The sequence below is a fragment of the Barbus barbus genome (genome assembly GCF_936440315.1).
Source record: "Barbus barbus genome assembly, chromosome: 38".
Classification (NCBI taxonomy): Eukaryota; Metazoa; Chordata; class Actinopteri; order Cypriniformes; family Cyprinidae; genus Barbus; species Barbus barbus.
Genome location: NC_136716.1, coordinates 17,708,538 through 17,730,538, shown reverse-complemented (window position 1 = coordinate 17,730,538; position 22,001 = coordinate 17,708,538). Strand labels below are relative to the sequence as shown.

Below are 22,001 nucleotides of genomic sequence, written 5' to 3'. Positions count from 1 at the left end.
ACAACCACCAGTAGCCCCTAATAACACACAGTTACTGTTCGGTTTACTGAAATGAACCACAGTGAATATAAAGTGAGGTTTAAAAGGTTTGTACAAAGAGCCAATGACTGAATTTACCAGAGTGCAGGGTTATTTTAATAATATTTATATATACTATAGTATATTTATTAATATGAATTAAATTTAAGTAGTTTACCTTTTAGTAATTTTATGGTTTTGTCATTTGTATTATTTTTGTGTGCATTTATTTTTAGCTTTTATTTTTAATTGGTCATTTTAGTATTTTTTTTTAACTTAAAGTACAAAAAAAATTCAATTAACAAAAATGAATTTGTCACTTTAGTTTTGGTTAACAATACCAACACTGGCACAGTCAGGGTAGTGGAATCAAATGCTTAGTCATACAGAGTTTTGTTTGAGGGCCTTGCTGGCAACAAACTAGCAAAGATCTCCACTAGCAAAACCATGTAGTATGCTTCATTTTCTGTCTGTGAAACACCCTGTGCTTATTACAGACATTCTGATGATAGAAATATTTTTCCCAGTGTATTATGTGCAGCGGTTCACAGAGACTGCCATTATTTCAATTAGGCCTAATTCTTCCATGACAGTCTATTATTACGATATAATCTATTTTAGATACACCCATCCTAAAGTTGATAGGTCAAAGGTCTGTCTGCTTTGTGTGACTACCCGCCAGCTGGTTCAAGCATAAGATATTTGAACAACAAAACAGTGCTGTTAATTGCTACTGCTTGGAGACTGGTGCACAACAGACATGTATTACTCCTCAGAGACTCTTGGTTGTGCAGGACACTGTCAGTGATGTTTACTTCCTCTAAAGACATCGAAACACCCCACATGCTTAATCACCCCCATCAATAAATCGCTATCACACATATGGAGACACTCCCCGCACTATTGAACATCTGTCCATACAACCTCTGATGCTGAAATATTGCTATTCATAGGGTTTTCACCAACCTGCCATTTTGCTTTGTGAGAAAAACAACAACAAATATTCTGGAAAGTGCTCAGCAGCAAGCAACGGATTATGTCTGACTCAATAGCCCACAACAGCACAGAAATTCACTCCAACTCAGTAATAAGCCCTAAAAAACAGGGTTGTCACTTAAAATAACAGGGTCCAGGACAAAATCTATGTGCCAATGACTAGGCTATTACAGAGAACGCTAGTGGGCGCATACAGCCCCTGCTCAAGAATTCATCACAAGCTCATTCCACCAAATGTTGACAAGCATCCCACCCTTTTATCTGACAACAAACATCATTTCCTTCCCATTTTTTCCAGTCACACAACAATTTGTATTTAAAAAAAAAGAAAAAAAAAAGTAGAATAAACAAGTATAAGCAGTTTCATGTGACTGTGGTAAATTTCAGTAAGAAATGGCTGTATATATTTTTGATGCATTATGGATCTTTTTGGTTGGATTTTACAAAAAGGTTCAACTTATTAACATTAACAAATGCAACAGTAAACAAATTAACAATGAACAGTCAATAATTTATTAATGTAGATTAATTTATACATATAAATAACTATGAACAATGTTTTATATTTATTAACTAAACAAGATTGTAAATGTTCACTGTAAATTCATTGTTCCTAATACGAAAAAATTGAACCTTGTTGTAAAGCATCACTTCACTAAAAGTTAACCAGGCAGTTTTATTGATCTTGTTTCTATTAAAGACTTCAGCAAAACCCATCGGATCTCCTGGTAAGACTCTTGAGCCAGCTCAGTAACAGCAGCCGGTGTAGGAATCGAATTATGGTGCATTTCAAACAGTCTAACCAAGAGCATAACAGATCCCGATCCGATGGGCCTGGAGTCACTGTCTAACAGAATCAGGTGTGAGGTAGACTCAATTGTCCTTGGATGCTCCCTTCAGGCTGGATTTGAGTTTCTTCTTCTCTTTCTGTCCCATTGCACGGTAGGTCTTCTTTCTCTCTTCTTTCAGCCTCTTCTGCCTTTCATCATCCTGTTTCTCTTTCTGCTTCAGGAAGTCTTTGTGCTTGGCGTGCTGTTCTGCTTTCGCCTTCTTGTTCTTGTATGCGTAGACTGAGCTCAGAGCATCAAGCAACGCTGCCACCTGGTGGAAAAGGTGCAGAGGTCATATTTATAAACGGAGATGTGAGCCCTGGAGGCTGAAACCAGACAACGTACAGCGCCTCCAAAAAGGACAATTGGACCTGGACACTTAAAAAATAAATCACTTTTAACAAAATTTGTAAGTGACTGAATTGGAAAACAAAATATTAAAGTTTTGTGGCAACGTCTTCAAGATGCTTCAAGAAATTACCTGCGAAGGTATGGGAAAAACTATACTTAAGAGCACCTAGAACAAAAGCTGCTTTAAACGCAAAATGATGGTCACACCAAATGTTGATTTAATTTAGTAAATCAAAGTTAATTGATAAATCTATTTATGTCATTATTTTTGACAGCATCTTAATTTTATAGCATTTTTCACACAAGTGCCTAAAACTTTCAACAGAGTACTGTAGCTTTGCAGGTAGGTTTCTTGAAGCATCTTGGATTTAGTCTGTCTCAGTTTGTTCTGTTTCTTCATGTCATTCCAGACAGACTGGATGATCAGATGAGATATTTGCAAACAAAAATCTCACTGGATTATTACAATTAATAGCTAAATGAATGTTTGGAAACGTAAACTGATATTTATAACTGATACAGCAAAAGATAGAAATAACTGACTTTAAACCATTTATTAGCTGGTGAAGAGTTTTGCAAAGTGCTGTATATAAATACGGTGTTAATATATTTCTCTTCTACATTTTTTTCTACATAAACAGCTTTCTTGATGTCAAAGTATGGCAATTTTTTTTGTTTTATTTTAGGGTGAAATATTTCTTTGCTGGTTATTAAGCCAGGATCCTCACAAAAAGCCTGAAGATCCAATAGAGAGTGAGAATGACTAAATAATTGGAGAGTTATAGACTAACCTTCCTGACCTTGCAATTTAACCTTTGAGCGACTTGTCCATGTAACTACTGTTTTGCAACTGAATAAAACCTTTTAGTTGTAAAAATTAATACACCAACCTCTAAAGGAATGATTTTAAAAAAGTCTTGCTGATTAAATGACAATTGATGATTAAAAACTCTTTATTACTTTCTCATCTCAATGCCTAGCACATCTTGGAACAAGGAGTAGGAGAAGAAATTGATTAAAGATGTAACCCCCTGTGTCATCTTTCAGACAGGAGGATTTCAAAGGGGATTGGTAAAGAAATTGGCCAGCAAGCCGTCTTGGTATTTTCCAGGGACATGGATTAAAGAAATATGATATTTCGCAGCCAACACTCTGGAGGCTTCCTTGGTGGATTAACTTTAGACTAATAGTGGATATTAAAACCGTCTTTGTGTAATGACAGTAAAAAAAAGCTCACTGGAGTTACAAAAGCATGACATATGTAAAACAGAGATGGACAAGTCCAACAGCACGCACCTTTTTCTCGTGGGGCTCTCGTACGACAGCCGGTCTCTGCAGGTCCCGCGGGATTTTGCCTTTGGCCTGGATCTGTTTGGGTTTGTTCTTGAAGGGGAGAGCCTTTTGCAACTCTTTGGGAATGTGGAGGGTGTTGAAGTGTCGAACTTGCCTCACAACCGGCTGTAGGGATTCAAAGACAGAGTGGACGATGAAGGCGGCGAATAATAATAATAATAATAATAATAATAATAATAATAATAATAATAATGTCACTGGTGACTCAACTTTTCTGTAAGAGGGCTTACCTTGTACAGTGAGTCCTGGTTGGGTTTGTTGCGGATACCCAGGTCGTGTTTAAGCTGTCCGAGGGTCCTCATGCCTGCCCATGTGTCTTTCTGCCCAACCGGCATCAGTAGAGACGTTACTGGATTATACAGCTGAGGAACCGAGACTGGATACCAGGAGCGCAGGAACGCAATATCTACACATATTCATATAAAATTTAGGGCTGCAATATTTGGTCAAAAATATTGTCTTTGTGATTTGAATTGCAAATGTGATAAAGATTTAACATCTTAAATTGGTGAGGGCAATTAGTTAAAAGAATCAAAAACCGTATACAGTCATTGGATTTCTGGTCCATCATTTCCACATTTCTGTTGTTTTTTTTGTGACCCTGGCAAGTTTTTATATAGACACTGCTTGGTAAAATGTTTGGGGTCAGTAAATTTTTTTTTTTTTTTTTTTTAAGAAATTAACACTTGAGGAAGAATGCATTAATTTGATCAAAAGTGACATTAAAGGCTTTTGCAATGTGACAAAACATTTTTATTTCAAATAAATCCTGTTCTTTTGAACTTTCTATTTAATCAAATCATCCTGAAAAATACTTAATGTTTCCATAACAACATTAAGCAACACAACTGTTTAACTGGAGTCATGGATGCTGAAAATTCAGTTTTGCCATCACAGGAATAAACTGAATTTTAAAATATATTAAAACATTTTTTTTTTTTTTTTAATCGTACCGACTTTTGAACGAGAGTATATAGAAAGGTATATTACACCATTTAAGTATCATGCCAAATTATTATTATAACTATTGATAAAATAATAATAAACTATTGTTTTTATATAAAAACTGCTGTTATGATTGTAACGCATTATCAGTAGTAGTAAACAAAAGAAAAATGATATATCCTTAGTTGGAAACTGAGGAAAATCACCTGTATTTTGCTCCCCAATGCAAATTTTAATTTGTATATTTGGATTCATATATGTAATTTTGTATATGTAATAATCTTTGAAATTATGCTAAATGTCTTTTGATTATGCTTGGATTAAGCTATATGTAGCACAATACAGACAGCAGAGTGAACAACTTTACTTTGAAACACAGTGCAAGCATCATGTCACATTTTTTGTAAATTACAGCCTTTTGCAGTTTAACAACCGCACAAGGCCATAACATGATTCTCATTTAATATTCTGATTCATTTTGCAGCCCTAATAAAAACAATCATCATCTAACAAAAGATGCAGTAGACCTAATAAGCCTCACTGCAGGATTTTTCACATGCCCGTCTCTCCAGAGAGGAGCATAATAATCAGTTATAATACCCCCTCCATTTTAACAAGGTTGTTTATGTACAACCGAGATTTTTGAGAGTCATTACATTTGCAGACTTTTCTGATAAAAAGCACATTGAACTCCCTAAGCACAGCTCATTATATAAAAATTCTAATAAATAAATACTGCAGCAACAAAAAATATTTATAAACAGAAAAACTAGTCTGACTCACCACTCATCAGTAGTCTGTCCTCAAACGTGGCTCTGAAGGCGCCCGGCGGGGTGCGCAAGGCTTTCTTTATCTGCCCTTTAATGCCACTGACTGTGCGGATGGACGCTCCCTCAAACTTCGCAACCTCCAAGATGGTGTTAAACATTCCCTTAGAGTTGCAAAAAAAAGAGAGAAAGTTATAACCAAAGATGAGAGGGTCCAATTATTCAGAGAGCACGAGGTGTACAATTCTATAGTTCCCTGGTGTGCTGTGCTGCTACGCTATGGAGAAACTCCTGACTCTGCAGGACTCCCTACCTGGATAAAGCAGGTGTTCTTAAAGATTTTATAAGGGTATCCAATCAGTTTGAGCTTCTTCACAATTGTAACTGATTTGTCTAGGTCCAGAACCACTCCTGTGGCAGCGATGCGGAAATTGGCCTGAGGGGAAATAAGATAGGATGAGTCCAAGAAAAAAGGGAAGCCTTTCATCTGGCTGTGGTTGTCGGACTGGGGACTAGGACTGAAGCTGTGACCCAGGCTGCTCTTGCGCTCTCATCATATGCTGGTGTCTTACCTTAACACCTCCAACCGTCTGCACAGCCAGGAAGCCTGTACCCTGGGGTGTTATAGGCCCTGTACAAGAGTAGAAAGAAAGAGTGGGGTGTGCATGAGTTGAAAAACTACAAAGTACAAAACTACAAAAACTATTATTATTACAGATGCACCAATATTAAAATGCTCACAAGTATGCTCATAAGTAAGCCAATAATCCATAAATGGACAATACTAAAATGTAATATAATTAAGTCATTATAAGCAATTATGCTATGTCTAGCATTCTTTTACGTTACGGAGCATAGCAAATAAATTGGTTGCAAAACGGTATCCACTCACGTTTAACTTTTAATCTGCTTGTTACGGTCCAAAAAAAATATAAATAGTCACATTATTATATACAATAGCCTATATGAGGTAGCCCATGATCACTAGATTTTATACAGGTGTTACTATAACGATTATGTAAATGGTGATCTGCAACAAAATATTGATAATGTGGAAGTCTTTTGCCTTGGTGTGACTTCTCACTTTTTGCAGACAATGCAAAGGCAGAGTACATTTACTTCAAAATAGGGGTAAAAATCAAGCTTGAGCTCCAAATTTTTTAATGTAGATCATTTTCATTACTAAAACATCTAATTGCCAAATTTCAAGTGCCCTACCTATAATTAATTTGGCTGGGCAAGTAAAAAAACTTTAAAGTCATTTTTCTCAGTTTCACACTCTAGCGAGTTAAGGACTTTTGCCTTTGTAGGGCAGTATATATTTATTTATATTATGACAAATTCACAAATATTAAAATGCCCATGTCAATAATTATTTTTATGGCCACTAATCCATATGTGGTCTATTCAAATTTATAATTAAATTGAAAATAAATATATGGCATGGAGTTGCCGAGGACAAATTTTTTTTTCAAATTTAAAAATTATTTTTATTATATAATACATTACAAAAACGGATGCACCAATATTAATAAAATATCCATATAATTAAACTGAAAATAAATGTATGGCATGGAGTTCCCCCAGAAAATAAAATATTATGGATGCACCACCATTAAAATTGCAATAAGCCATTAATTGCATTAATGGACAATAATAAATGGGCAATATTAAAATGATAAACTACGTTTAATTAAATAAAATACAGATTTAGATTCATAAATTTAAGATTAAAAAAAAAAAAAGAAAAAAAAAAATGCAAGTGAATTTTAGGCATCATGACTGCAAAGGTAACCTGAATGTAAAAATAGGGAAAATGAGCATGCAGAGTTAAATACTAGAGAGGTGAGTAATGTTTGTCTCTCACCCCAGATGGTGGCACCGCAGTGCATGTGTTCAGGTGTGTATTTGAGCAAGCGGTGACGTCCGTTATGGTCCTCGATGTAGTAGAGGGGAATGGTCTGAAAGCGCCTCCAGCCCAAAGACAGGATGAGAGGGTCACGGGTTTTCAAGATACGATTGTGCCAGCGGTGTTTCTTCAGACGCATCTGTGTGGAGGAGATAAAGAAAGGGCCTGAATGTTTTTACCCACTCCAGCCTTGTAATGACATTTAAGCTTGGAGTTAAAGCAAGTGCCCTTCACTTTATTCATAAGGTTATCAACTACACAAGAAGTTATAAAATATGCTATTAAGGTGTTGTAAAATATGCACTGAGAAAGTAAAATAAATCCTTTCAGACTTACCTGCAAGTAGCCAACATTGCCCTCACTGGGGCCCAATCCGCCAAGAATGATGGGATAGTGGGGGTCAAAGTTGGTGACGAATTCACAAGGTAAAGCAGGGATCTCCACACGAACGTACATGCCTGGCCTGAAGCCCTCGTACTGAACACGGACTTCATCATCCACGTCTTCAAACTCTTGCCTGTTCAACTACAAAGAAACAAATTAATTAATAAAACAAATGAAAATTTTGAATAAAATAGACAACATGCTCACTTAAATGAAGAATTCACCTAAGAACTAAAATTGTTATATTTTACACTCATGTTATTCCAAACCTGTATGGCTTTCTTTCTTCTGTGAAATGAGTAAAAGATGATATTTTGAAAAGCATTTCAGCTGTTTTTGACTATACAATGAGGTCAAAACTTCATTGCATGGACAAAACACTGGGGCATTTTACAAAATATCTTATTTTGTATTGCACAGAAACAAAGAAATGCATATAGATTTGTAGCAGAGCTTAAAACTAATTATACTACTAAAAATAAATAAGTGAATATAAAATTGAAATGCTTTAGGCTAATTTAGGTTATAAAAGGAGCGAAAAACACTTTTCTTGCTCTCCTCTACAAGGAAGCTGAATAAGTCTCAACTTTGACCTCTGACCTCAGCCTGTTTCTGCATCTCCTCCTTCAGGTCATCAAAGTATGTGGCATCGCCATCATCATATTGTGCATTGAACCTCTCCTTAAGCCGCCTCTTCTTCTCCAAACGCTTGTTCTTTTGAACTTCATCATCGTCAAGTTTCACTTGGGGAGCCTCCTCCTCTTCATCATCATCATCATCACCACCACCACCATTTATTTCATCATCATTTTCTCCCTGTGTTTAAATAACAAATAAGCAATAAATAAAAGGCACCACAAGAATTTATCAGATGCAAATCACATGATGATGCTTTAAAAACTGGTTTGATTTTCATACCTCAGCTTTGTCTTTATTCCCAGTCTTTACTTTATGAACTTCTCCTGTTTCCAAATCTTCAAAATCTCCATAGAGTTCATCTAGTAAAACAAAAGGGAGGAAATACATTATACAATTTCAGTGGTCAATATCCAGCCAGTGAAATGTAATGTGTCTTGATACCAAGTCTGCATTTAGTTTTCTTACCATCTTCCTTAAGCAGTGTTGCAGCATCTTTATCCTCCTCCCATTTTCCAGTCACAAAACAGTCCCTGATAGAGGCTAGAATCTGAAAATACACAGTTCATAAGAAAATGCAAAGGACATAGACAACAAATGGCATATTTGCATGCATTATGCAAATAAATTAACATGTATATGCAAGTGTGATTTTATACTGCATCTCACCTCCTCCTGATCCCAGTCATGGCTGCTGTCTGGGTGAAAGCGAGAGCAGTCCATCGCATATGCGCGTACTTTCTTACTATTCTGTGGTCGACTGACTTTAAATAAACCGGCCAACTCTTCTTCATCATTAGAATCCTCCCCTTCCTCCTCCGCCACTGACAAACATACATATAGCAGATTCATTATAGCCCAGAGATTTGTGCTATATTTAAATTAACGTTGATCGTTATGTTGTTCCTTTTTTTTTCCCCCAAATGAAAGAGTTTTATATGCCAGTCCTTATATATAGCATCAACTCTTCCTCCCTGTGTAAATAATAAATAAGTATTAAATAAAAAATTTAGTTAAATAAAATATGGCTTCAGATTCAGAAAAGACTATATACCGCACACAGGTCATGTATTACAGTGTATTTAACCCTATTTGCAGCTTAACAGACATCACTATGAATATTCATTATATGGTAAAGGACTGACTGAAGTCTTCAAAATTTCTAATTTTGTTTTTACTAAAGAAAAAAACAGCATACAGGTTGGAATGACATGAGGGTGAGTACATAATGTCAAGATTTTAATTCTGTAGTGAACTAGTTCAGAAACTCACCTGTGCCGTACACTAGTTTGCGCAGGTTTGGCGCCGCAAGCTGATGTCTTAAATATGCCTCTGATGCTTTCTGGGCTAAACCCTCCTTCCACCGTAGTGCTCCTTCAACAAACATCCACAAAAAAAATAAACATTCAACATATTCAGAAGGGGCTTTCAGAGCAGTAAAATTCACTAATAATAATAATAATAATAATAAAACAGCACAAACGAGAGCCTGGGGGAAATCAGAATGACTAAACATAGCTCAGGGGATCATTTAAGGAAAGGAGACACAAAGAATGATTTACTTTATAATTCCATTTAACTGGATTAAATTAAATTACAAAACATTATTTCAAAACATTTAATAAAATCTGATTATGTTGGGAGTATTTGGGACAATATAACCGTTTATAGTTTCTGAGCAATTTACATTTTTAATATTAATATTTTTTTTAATTAATATTATTAATTGTATTATATTAACTGAAATTATTAATAAAATTAGACCCTAAATTATATCCGTTTTGAACATGTCTTTATCTGAGCTGAACCAAAGACAAAGTACCTGCAGTTTCGTAACCCATCTCTGCATCCTCTGTGTCTAGCGTTTCTTCCTCTGGATGCTCGGAGGACATCTTTGATTTTACAATTCCGTCTTCGTCCATATCAGAATCTTCTTCTTCATACTCATCTTCCTCTGAGCAGAGACCAGAGTCTGGACCAGAGCTTCTTTTTGCAGGTCCCCCTTCTTCCATTCCCTCATTTTCTTCATCACCCTCCTCCTCCTCTTGACTTTCATCATCTTCACTTTCCTCTCCTTCACTCTTTTCCAGCTCATCATCACTATCAGCAAATACAGGCATCTCCACAGGTTCCCCAAACTTCTGTTTCTTCACAGGAGGTGCTGCGGTCTCAACTGCTTTCTCATTTTCCTTTAGTGTTGTCAGCCCCTCTTCATCCTCATCTTCATCCTCCTCCTCCTCTTCATCACTCTCTTCCTCATCCTCATCATCTTCATCTTCATCAGCAAAAACAGCTCTCCTCCTCTCTCTCTGTGCTTTCTCATCCCATTCTCGGATTTCCATAGGGTTCTGTTTCCTGACGATAAATTCAGAGAACATTAAACAAGCGCATAAGAAAAAAAAAAAAAAAAAACTTTAGTATAGGGACCAATTCTCACTATTAACTATTTGCTTATTATTAAAATACTGGGTGTTTATTAGTACTTATAAAGCACATATTCTGCATGACCATATTCTACATCCCTAATCCCACCCATTACCTAAACTTTTTATAAACGTTTAATAGTTTATAATTAATAGTTTATAAACCTAAACTATTAATAAGCAACAAATTAGGAGTTTAGGCCTATTGAGGGAAAAGTCGTAGTTAATGGTTTGTTACTAGCGAGAATTGGACCTTAAAATAAAGTGTGACTAGAAAAAAAGCCAAATGTGTTTTCATTATCAATCTTTGCTGTTACTTATGGCTGCTCAGGTACTGGGGCCATCCTTGTATACATTACAACAATATAATCAGAGTTGTTTAGCAAAACTTACTCATTTTCCTGCACCTCCTCTGGTGTCAGCGCAGCAGTTCCTGTGAACAGTGAGACTTTGCTGGCAGACATTTTTGCATCCAAAGTGGCTTGTGTGCCAATAAGAGACTGAACGAGTTCAGTGGTGGGCCGCACCTCCTCCTGGGACAGACATTTCTCACACCATTAAAACACTTAATATCCATCAGATCACAAATCGTCTTTAAACCTCAAGGTCATATTCACAGATGGAACAAAATTGAGTGTAAAAAGTGTTATTACTTGGTGTAATAAGCTGTGACTGCCCTGTAAACTGCAGACATTATTGCGTCTGGTATTAAATCTACTGTAGGTAATGCTGTCATGGGGGGGACGTGCTGCGACTGAAATCTGACCTGCTTCTGGCTGGCATGTCCACTGGGCATATCGATGTAGACGGCGTCCTTATCATACACCAATCCCCCAACGCCGGCCATGGGAGCGTACAACAACCGTTCCTTTACATTCAATGCTCTCTTCTTAATCACCTCCGGTAGAGGGCAGGGGTCCGGGAGGAAGCTAACATCCGCCACAGAGAAATCACCCACACCTATAAAGGGAATTGCAACACAATTATCAGTAGTTCTATCTAGACCATATAATCAGTTAGCACAGCAAAATAAATACAATGTTCAAAAGTTTTTGAAGTCTCATATGCTCACCAAAGCTGCATTTAGTTGATCGAAAATATAAGTAAAATCAGTAATATTGTGAAATATTATTACAATTTAAACCATTTTCTATTTTAATGTATGTTAAAACGTCATTTATTCATGTGATGGAATAGCTGATTCTTTTAGCAGCCATTACTCCAGTCTTCAGTGTCACATGATTCTTCAGAAACCATTTTAATCTGCTGATTTGGTTCTCAAGAAATGTTTGTTATTATTATCAATGTTTAAAACAGTTGTGCAGCTTAATACTCTTGTGGAAACTGTTTAAAATCACAGTATTTGAAATAGAAATCTTAAAATTGGTTTCCAGTCATTTAAAAAATATTTCACATCCAGTCAGTCATATTTTGTTGCTGACAACAAAGGCTGAATGTTCAATCAAACTTTTTGGTGCAAATTCATCTGACAATACCAGATACCAACATGGACAGGTTATGTAACGTGCCCTAATCCTTAAAAATCATGAAAAAGCTAAGCAACGTAAAAGTGAAAAATAACAGTTTATATTAAATTTAGGTTCTCTTGCAGCAATTACTTTTTGCACTTACCACAGTGTATTTTGTGCAGCAAATTATTAGCTGACAAGAGAATTAAAATTGTCCAAATGCAGTTTTGTAAAACTGAAAATATTGGGTTGTCACATGTACAATGTAAAATATGGTTCCTGAAGCAAAACCTGTCTGCAAAAAAGCCCTGAATATCTATAAAGACAGTGGCAAACATAAATAATATTTTACCAGGAATGTGGACCTGGCATTTATTCTTCAAGAATGTCCCACGTAGGTAGCCATACAGAGAGACGGTTCTGTCACATTTGGGATTTAACCTAATTTCCTCAGGATCAGTAAGATCTTCCATGCTGTCCAGGAAAAAGAAGAAAAGAAAAAAAAAAAAAAGATCAAATACTTGTTGGTTATAAAACGCAACATACATTTATAAAAGAAACACTTAAGTTCACTCACCGGTCAGCCACCACATAAGGGTGAGAGATCCGCCAAACAAGAGGTCTGAACTTCATGACTGAGATGAACCGCCCAAGATTCTTAACTTCCTGTGTCTGGTACTCTCCATACACCATTCCAGACAGGTAAAAGAGCTTGGCACCCTATAGGACTTATGTTTAGACACTAGACAGTCCTCTTTTATGATATGTCAGTTATATATCAGGTTGTAAATGTACCTGGTAAACTTCAGTCCAGAAGCGGTGTTTGAGCCGTTTCTTTGTTTTTCTGAGCGTCTTGTTGTTCTTAAAAGCGTCCAGATGTGTGAGGACCCCCATGACTCGAGGGAAGCCATGAACTTGGCAAATGTTCAGGAACTCAAAGGTCTCCATTTCAAAGCCAAAACTTGCATCTATCAGCATCAGAACCTAATGAAGTCAAAATATCAGTACTGCCTTACTGGAAAACATAACGTTGAAACAGAAGTAATAACAGAACAAAAGCATTAAACATTTTTATTAGACTGTTTCAACATTGATAATAATAGTAAATGTTTCTTGAGCACCAAATCAGCATATTAGAATGATTTCTGAAGGATCATGTGACACTGAAGACTGGAGTAATGATGCTGAAAATTCAGCACTGCAAACACTGGAATAAATTTTATTGTATATACAGTATTCAATATATAATTTAATAAAACAGAAAACAATCATTTTAAATTATAGTAATATTAATGCTTCACACTAATACTTCACAATATCCCGTTTTTACTGTATTAAATAATGCAGTGATGGTAGCATTAAAGATTTCTAAAAATAGAGATTTCATCTTTACCAATTCCAAAATTTTGATCGGTAGTGTAGGTAAAGGCACCAAACATTTATATCTACATTTTTCATATTAGGCTATAATTAATACACTCTAATTGATGAACTGCTGCATGGGTTGAATCCTGGTCAGTTTTGTAGATGATGCAGGCCTGCACTCACCAAATCAGCAACCTTTGCCAAATCAATCATGCTGTTGACATCATTGTTGCACTCAATCAAGGTCAGGCGGCGTTTCTTGCCTACAAACATTAACAAGAAAAAGTCACCTCACAGCATACCGATTCTATATATATCAGTATATAATCAGTTTTAATCTCACCATAAATGTGACATTCGATTTTTGATATGTGACACCTGATAAGTAATAACAGATGTAAATGGCAACTATGAGTCATAAATCTTGTATTATGTATTGCAAAACTAACCAGAAACTATGGTGACAGGTCCACAGATGTCAGAAAGCTTCTGTCGTGTATAGTTTTTGATCAGGCATCGAATGAGGGTGCTTTTGCCCACTTTTGGAGGTCCCATCACCACTACAACAACAGGTGGAGGCTCCAGAGGGGTCCGGTCTACCAGAGGAATGTGATGTTTCTTTGTTTTAATATCCTGAGTCCTACAAAGCAATATTAAAGAGATTAAAAAACAATGAAACCACACATAATTCTCCTGATAAAAGTGCAATGCAAAAGTGCATGACAACAGAGATAAACACAGCACTTCTTGAGTTAAATTAACATAAGAAAAAACAGTGGATAATGGGTAATGTTAAATGAAGCTGTCTGAGCACTGACCTATGGAAGGTTTTTGCCATTCGCACAGCTGACTGGACGCTAAACGCTCGTGGGTTCCTCTTGCGCTCATCCTGCTCTTGTTCAGTGCCCTGCTCCTTCTTTCTGTTCTTCTTCTGTGCTTTGGGTCCACTGTGCTTGTGCTGGTGTCGCTTCTGTTCTTTCTTCTCCATCTTCGCTTTTCTGGGTGGAGAGATTAAGACAGATGATCACAATAATCTGCTGTAGGTGTCTCCTATATACAGGTACAGGTATGAACAGACTCAACCCTGCTTACAAGGAAACCAGACAAGAGTCGCAAAGTGACAGCTACTTTGGAAATATTCTTTGGAATTAAAGTCTGAAACAATATCCATTGAACATTCAGGATCAGAATGACATTACTTCTTAAGCCTTCCAATAACACAACAGTGAATATTAAACTAACTGAACTGAATAAATCACGTTTGAATCATGTGTATCTAGTCAAACTCACTGTTAACCTTTAAACATGATCAATTATCAACGAACAAAATACAACGTACAACAGTAAAACTTACTGGTTATTTAATATATCATCCGTTTTACGTTGGAATAATTATTTGTCTTTAAATGACCATCAATGCAGTCGCTGTGCATTTTAGGCATGAAAATAGAGGCTCACCTTTTGTGGTTACAGTTTATTTAAATGCGATGCACATATGATCTCAGGATTCAAGATGTTAATTCATGTAATCATTTCACAGGCGTCCAACGTGACTCTAGCCACTGTTTACACGTGTGTTGCACTTCCGGTTAGGGGCGGAAGTGGTTACGTTTGACAAAGTCTATCGTGTCAAACAGGACCCTAGAATGAACGACCCGTGTCACACGTTCCGCATACATGAGACTGATCGGTTTTCAAACCTGGATTATGATACCTAGACAATTATTTTATCGTGCTAGTAAACCCGAATGATAGAGCAAGTTGTTTAGCAATAGAAAACCAATCATAAACTCGTTAAATAGGTGTTCTTTGAGGTAAAATGGCAATGTCGAATAGTGGCGGGAAATGCTCTAAATGGATTCAAGAGTTTTGAATAATTTAATATTTTCAGTGCAAGACCGATTTTTTGTGAATTGATCTTTTGACCGAATCAAAGACTCACTTAAGTTAACCCACAGAAAGAGAAATCACTGAATAAATCAATGAATATTATTCTCTTTTTTTGGTGAAGAGTCACTGATTCGAATCAAAATCCCCACTATAAACTGTTACGGGTATAGTAATCACCCTGTATGTTGTCAATGTAACACAGGGCGGTGTCCTGCAGAGTTTAGCTCCAACTTGCCTCAACACACCTGCATGGAAGCTTCTAGTATTCCTAGTAAGAGCTTGATTCCTGGGGACCCCCTATCCTGAAGAGTTTAGTTACAACCCTAATCAAACACTCCTGAAGCAGCCAATCAATGTCCTCAAGACTGCTTGAAAATTGCAGGCAGGTGTGCTGAAGCTGGTTGGAAAAACTTTCCAGGAGAGTGGGTCCCTAGGAGCAGGGTTGAAGATCTCGGTGTTAGGCAACTGTAGAGTTGACTTTCAATTCTCAATGCCTCAAATTCAATTCTTATTTCATATAATATCTGAAAAAAATACATCAAATTAAGTGTATAAGCAATTCAGAGGACACAAATTTACACATTTTAACATTTTATTTAAAATAAATATGCATTATTTTACAAAGTGACAGTATAGGTTGTGTGAGCATAATTTAATGTAGAAATAAATATCCCAACTGCACTGTAATACCTTAAGAGCAAATAGAATAAATAAGTTCTAAATTACTTTGTGCAACCATATGTTACGGTTTCCAATCTATTCCTTGGTAGAAAACAAATAGATAAAGTCCATTATATAAATAAAAAAAGTCTGCTGTGGATATCTGATATTGCTCTGTAACCGGCACTTGCACAATACCATGCTTCCTACATAATACAGTCCAAAAGAAAGAATCCTACCCCTCAAGTTAAACCCAATGTTAAAACAGTGTTCGTCTCCTTAGGTTATGGATGTTTGCAAGATTACTGTAGATCCATCTGGAAATTGAAGTTCCACCAGGCTGGCTTCATTTCCCCAAGGACATCCTCCAGATACTGAGAGGACAGATCTGGAAGTGGGGCCACAGGCTGCTCCTCAGCGAGCCTGACCCATGGGCTTTCACAGTCGGTGTATGGCACAGAGGGAGAGTAGTTTTCCACTCCCATGTCCCAAAATGCTGAATCAGAAGAGGCAGGAGAGGTGGGAAGTGACTCCAGGCCACTAACACACCCAACTTTGGCACTTCCATGAGGGTAAGGAGGTGGTGGGTTGAGGAAGAAATGGCTCTCGTCCTTGAAGGAATTCCCAAAACTCTGCGCTGTTAGATTCCATGTAGACTCAGGAGAGGACTGTCTGCTTCCTCCAGAGCTCCAGCTGTCTGCCACAGCTTGTAGATCAGAGGGAAGGGAGGGAGAACAAAGTCTGGTTCCCATAAGCCGGTTTTGCCGTGGCTTAATGGCAGGAGTGCTGTAGTCAGTTGGAGGAACGCTAAAGTGCTGTGGAGATGTTGGAGTCATCTGAATGTTGAAAGATGCCTCTTGAATGCCTCTCTGTTGGCCATTGGCCCCAACACTAGCCATGTGATGGGGCAGAAAAGGTCTGGGCAGAGGAGAGGTACCATCCAGCTGTGGTGAGGTCCAAGTGGCTCTGTTCTTTAGGGTTCTGGCCCTCTTGTTCTGGAACCACACCTGGAAAAACAAAACACAAGTAAGTTTGATCCAGCATGTTGATGGATTAACATTTTATACTTTTTGAAATGTATGAAAACAGTTTGTGTTCTATATTGATGTTGACATACCTGAATACGTGACTCTGGGAGGCCTGTGGCTTGAGATAGCCTTTCCCTGAGACTAATACCAGGGTAGGGATCCACGCTGAAAGCCACTTTTAGAAGTTCCGAGTGCTCTTTGGTGAAACTTGTTCTCTTCCTGCGGCCTGCGATCTTACTGGCCTGTGAGTTTCCATCTTGAGCTTTAAGAGTAAAAATGTGTGTCATTATAATTGTCTTGACATGTTTGCAAATGCAAAGTGGATATAATTAATATAAATATTCCAGAAAATAAATTCTTAAAATCTTGAAACTATCCAAATATTTATTATATTTCACAAGAGTTACTTAAAATAAATACTTTAAAAAAAAAGGAAAAAAAAAAAAAAGAGGAATTCTTACCAATGCAGTCAGTCCACATGTCTTTCAAGGGTTTTTGATTGGAGAATGTAATGAGTAGGTCAAGCTGAATGCTTTGTTACTGCTCCTTGTGCTACTGACCAACAACTGAAGGTTGCCACCATTTCACTATTTATACCTGCCCACCTAAAGGTCCAGAAGGGGGCTGTCCTAACACTTGTACATGTAAAAGGTTAAGTGGGCTCTGTGATCTCTAATGGGCAAGTCACACCTTCATTCCTGCCACACCTTCATTTACACTTCATTCACCCATTATCTTTTGTTGTTCATCACAAACACTCGATCAATTTGCAAACACGTCAAGACAATTTGTAAGATTGTTGATAGAAATATAGCTTATGATTTAAGTATCCTAGTAAAAAAAAAAAAAAGTTTTAAGGCAACCATTTTTGAGTTCTAAACTTCTTGTTATAAGTTTATACAACAAAAAGTTGTATAAAATTTAAGTTTGCTCAACTTTGTATTACAGCTTACTACTTTTGAAAAAGAAAAATATTTGCAGGTACATGACCATATCTTTATTAGGCTATTATATACAATACATTTATGCATGCATTTATTTTTTAGTTTAATGTTTGTCTGTAAATACATTTTACATTCAGCTTGCAAAGTTTACTCTTATTTAATTTAAAATATAAAACCATTACTACATTTAAACAATATTTAAAAAATGTAAATAGCAAATATTTTACTCTACCTACATTATTATTTGTATAATGTATTATTTATAACAATATACATTATAATCATGTATTGTTTCAGGATATACATTTAAAGAAAAAAATAATATACAAGTAGATTCCTTTGTATTTTTATTTTATGTACTAATGTCAAGTATTGAAATTTTGTATAACCACAATGATGTTTAAAAACATTTTAAAACTGTATTTAATATTTCAAAAGAAAATTGTTACAATACTAATTGTTAGTATAGTTATTTATGATCATGCCACACGGTTTCTCATCACAGTTTGTATTAAATAATGTGATCCTAAAAAGTTGCTAGTTTAGGACTAAAACATTGTTTTGTGTTGGAATAGTCTCAACCATAAAAAGGGACATATACTGTATATTCTTCATATCATACAAGAAATAGAAAGATTCTAGTCTGCATTTAAATTTCAACTTTGTGATAATCAAAGTAAAGATTACTTTTGGCGTAGGTGTGAATAGGTTTGATGAATGCGTTTACACCTTTGATTGATTTGCCCCAATCAATTTATACAATTGCTCCTATGGAGCCAACTCATACACGTTCACAATACTCCTTTATTAATATAAATAGGCCCCAGTCACAGATGCCTATGGGTCTATATGATTTTTACCCTGACAATTATAATAAATGTGATTATATTTCCCCATGTTACTAGAACATGGGGAGGAGGCAAATTCCCTCACCTCCCTTGCTGTACAAAAAGGAGGTAAAAAGCAGTATAATAAGAAAAAAGGCACTCTCCCCCTACAGCATTCCTCTTAACACAGGCTAGCATTTAAAATCACATTGAACAAAAGAGCCACAATACCTCTTGCTCAATCTCAACCTGGAACAATATCCATCAACAGCTCATGCTGAAACTCAGTTAGCTACTGCTAATACACAACTATTGTGTCTACATGAAAAACGAGCACAAAGTTCAGTCTGGAACAGGAAAGAAGTGTCTCCTAGCAAAGTTTGGACTGCCCCTATATCCTCTTGGTCTCAGGCACGCTCTCACAAATGAGCTACAGGTGGTGGTGATTTACCCTGAAAAAGAAAAAAGGAGAGAGAGCAAAAATAGACACGGAGCATTCAACCACACCCACACATTTGTAAACAATAACAAAACAAATTCAAGAACAACATTAAACATTCGTCCCTACGGACTTGACACCCCCACATTTTTCTTGACAGCTCACAAAACTGCAGGAAAAACAAATGCAAGTTAACCCACATGTACAAAACACTGTATGAATGGCAGGGTTTGGGCACAGGGCAAGTGAAGTCAGAGGTTAATGTTTCGTGAAACAACCTCTACAATCCAAGTAAGGTCTTGGCACATTTTCACGTGCAAGCCATCATATTGGAGGACGGTACATGGCAGTCTGTACTACTTGTTGGTTGTCACAATCAAATAAACTACAAATGGGCTTCCACTTCTGTGCTAGCGCACCATTATCACAGAAGCAAGCAATTTGGCCCTCAGGCACTTGCCCAAAAGTTGACACTATATCAGAACACTTAACAAGAAAAGGGTCCATTTTCTGCACACTGCTTAACTGACCTAAGGTAAAGTTTGTGTTTTTTTTTTTACTCACATCAGTTCCCGCACTCATTTCAGGTTTAGTCTGCTCACATCTGGGAGACTCAGAGGGGCTTGCCAGGGTGAGTCAGTAAGGTCCACCCTCTCTCCACTTTTCCACCTGCTGGTGTACCACTTTTGCTCACCACAATAGGTCTGGGGTAAACCTGGCCACCTGCTAGGTCATTCCCCAACACAAGACCTACTCCTTGAAATGGCAATTTGGAACACACTCCAAGCTTAACCATCCCAATCACAAAGTCAGACTTTATATACATCTGATGGATGTGAACAGGATTACACTTCATCTCAATACCACCCATGAGGATGTCAGAAACGGTGTACAAATTCTTGCGAAAAAGGGAATTATGAACTCTTTCAGGATCCCGGATGAGCCACCACTTGTTATATTCCCCTACGTGTCTAGGGGTCAGAAGGGGAAGTAACAAAGTTTAAAAAAAAAAAAAAAAAAAAAAAAAAAAAAGAAAAAAAAAAAAAAAAGGAACAGGATAATGTACAGCGAGAACACTTCAGTCCTCTGTACCAGAGTAAAAATGACACCAGCTGATAGAGAGATAGAGAGAGATATAGATATTATATATACACAAAAAGAGTTTTGTTTACAAGACAGGAAAGAATACAATGTAAATGGGAGCAAAGACTCAGTGGAGAGTAAGGCCTAAAATAAAATAGTTCACCAACTAATTTAAGGAGCTCTAACTAACCTTAAATAAAATAAAAAGAAAAAAAAAACTGCCGACTTCCCTCACCTCCCTTGCTTTACAAAAACAGAGGTAAAAAGCAGTATAAAAAAAAAGGCACTCTCCCCCTACAGCATCCCTCTTAACACAGGCTAGCATTTAAAATCACATTGAACAAAAGAGCCACAATACCTCTTGCTCAATCTCAACCTGGAACAATATCCACCAACAGCTCATGCTGAAACTCAGTTAATCACTGCTAATACACAACTATTGTGTCTACATGAAAAACGAGCACAAAGTTCAGTCTGGAACAGGAGAGAAGTGTGTCTCCTAGCAAAGTTCGGACTGCCCCTATATCCTCTTGGTCTCAGGCACGCTCTCACAAATGAGCTACAGGTGGTGGTGATTTACCCTGAAAAAGAAAAAGGAGAGAGACATGGAGCATTCAACCACACCCACACCTTTGTAAACAATAGCAAAACAAATTCAAGAATAATAATAATATTAAAAATAATATTAAACCTTCATCCCTACGGACTTAACATTAGTATATTTTTTTGTAAATTTCACATGTTCCTGATTCAAATATTTTCTATGCAAGATAAATAAAAATAAATGAATAAATAAATAAATAACACAACTAACAGTTATTTGTGTACACAAACAGTTGGACTCTGCTTAAAGATCAGACAACGAAATATAGCTGAATGTCAGAAATTTTATTATTTAATTTTTTTTACTTATATTTGTTTTTTGGAATTGATTTTCTTTTTTACCTTAATATGGACATATGATTTCTAACAAATAATACATAATGTGCTCCATGTTTTGTGTTTAGTAGTGACAATTAATACAAATTCAAGTACATGCATTTAGTAGTGACAAATTAATACTATGAACAAAATATTATGAAATATATAAAATCCCTAATATTTTCAATAGGCACGTCGTTTTTGTCACATTTGGTCACCTTATTGCCCCAAGGCCTGGTGAATTTCTGATCTTGGTCATCTTTCCTCATTCTGGATCTTAGAATAATTATGGCCTATACAGTGACAAACAATAATAATATCTCAAATTGAAGTCAGTGGGCTCTATGATCTCTAATGGACAAGTCACGCATGCCACACCTTAATTTACACTTCATTCATTCATTCATCCTCTTTTGTTGTTCATAACAAACACTTGATCAATGTGTATCAAAGTATTACTGCTTACTACTTTTAAAATAAATATATTTGGAGGTATGTTACCATATTTTTCAGTATGTTACATACATTTTAATTGTCTTTACATTTGATTTTGATCAATTGATTTTACATACCTTACAAAGTTTATGATAACTTTTATTGAATTTAGAATATTATAATACAGTAACAATTACAATAATACAGTAATACAGTTATAGCAAGCAGACATTTCAGTCTATTTCTGAAATATATCAAAATAGCATTTTAAATATTAAATATAAATATATTAAGGCAGTTTTGTCATCTTTGGTGACCTTCTGGTGAA

General features: G+C 36.3%; 2 protein-coding genes across 2 annotated transcripts; both read right to left on the bottom strand.

Moving 5' to 3' along the window:
- Positions 1–265: 265 nt before the first annotated feature.
- On the bottom strand, positions 266–15,041 carry LOC306857337 (ribosome biogenesis protein BMS1 homolog). The gene is made up of 23 exons (XM_079397242.1): positions 14,905–15,041; positions 14,265–14,444; positions 13,896–14,086; positions 13,630–13,709; positions 12,877–13,065; positions 12,659–12,801; positions 12,434–12,555; positions 11,379–11,572; positions 11,006–11,145; positions 10,012–10,544; positions 9,462–9,563; positions 8,859–9,013; positions 8,658–8,739; positions 8,472–8,551; positions 8,154–8,369; positions 7,506–7,694; positions 7,128–7,308; positions 5,833–5,891; positions 5,574–5,696; positions 5,277–5,424; positions 3,779–3,954; positions 3,492–3,653; positions 266–2,115 (listed from the first exon to the last, which is right to left on the bottom strand). The coding sequence occupies exons 2-23, from the start codon at positions 14,432–14,434 to the stop codon at positions 1,888–1,890; spliced, it is 3,663 nt and encodes a 1,220-aa protein (XP_079253368.1). The 5' UTR covers positions 14,435–14,444; positions 14,905–15,041; the 3' UTR covers positions 266–1,887.
- A 1,257-nt stretch (positions 15,042–16,298) lies between these two features.
- Positions 16,299–21,507, bottom strand: LOC306858147 (uncharacterized protein; the record flags this gene model as incomplete). The annotated part of the gene is made up of 6 exons (XM_079398546.1): positions 16,299–17,003; positions 17,114–17,286; positions 17,486–17,506; positions 19,916–20,205; positions 20,870–20,898; positions 21,457–21,507. 6 exons carry the CDS (start codon positions 21,505–21,507, stop codon positions 16,299–16,301), a joined length of 1,269 nt encoding a protein of 422 aa, XP_079254672.1.
- Between the last annotated feature and the right edge of the window lie 494 nt (positions 21,508–22,001).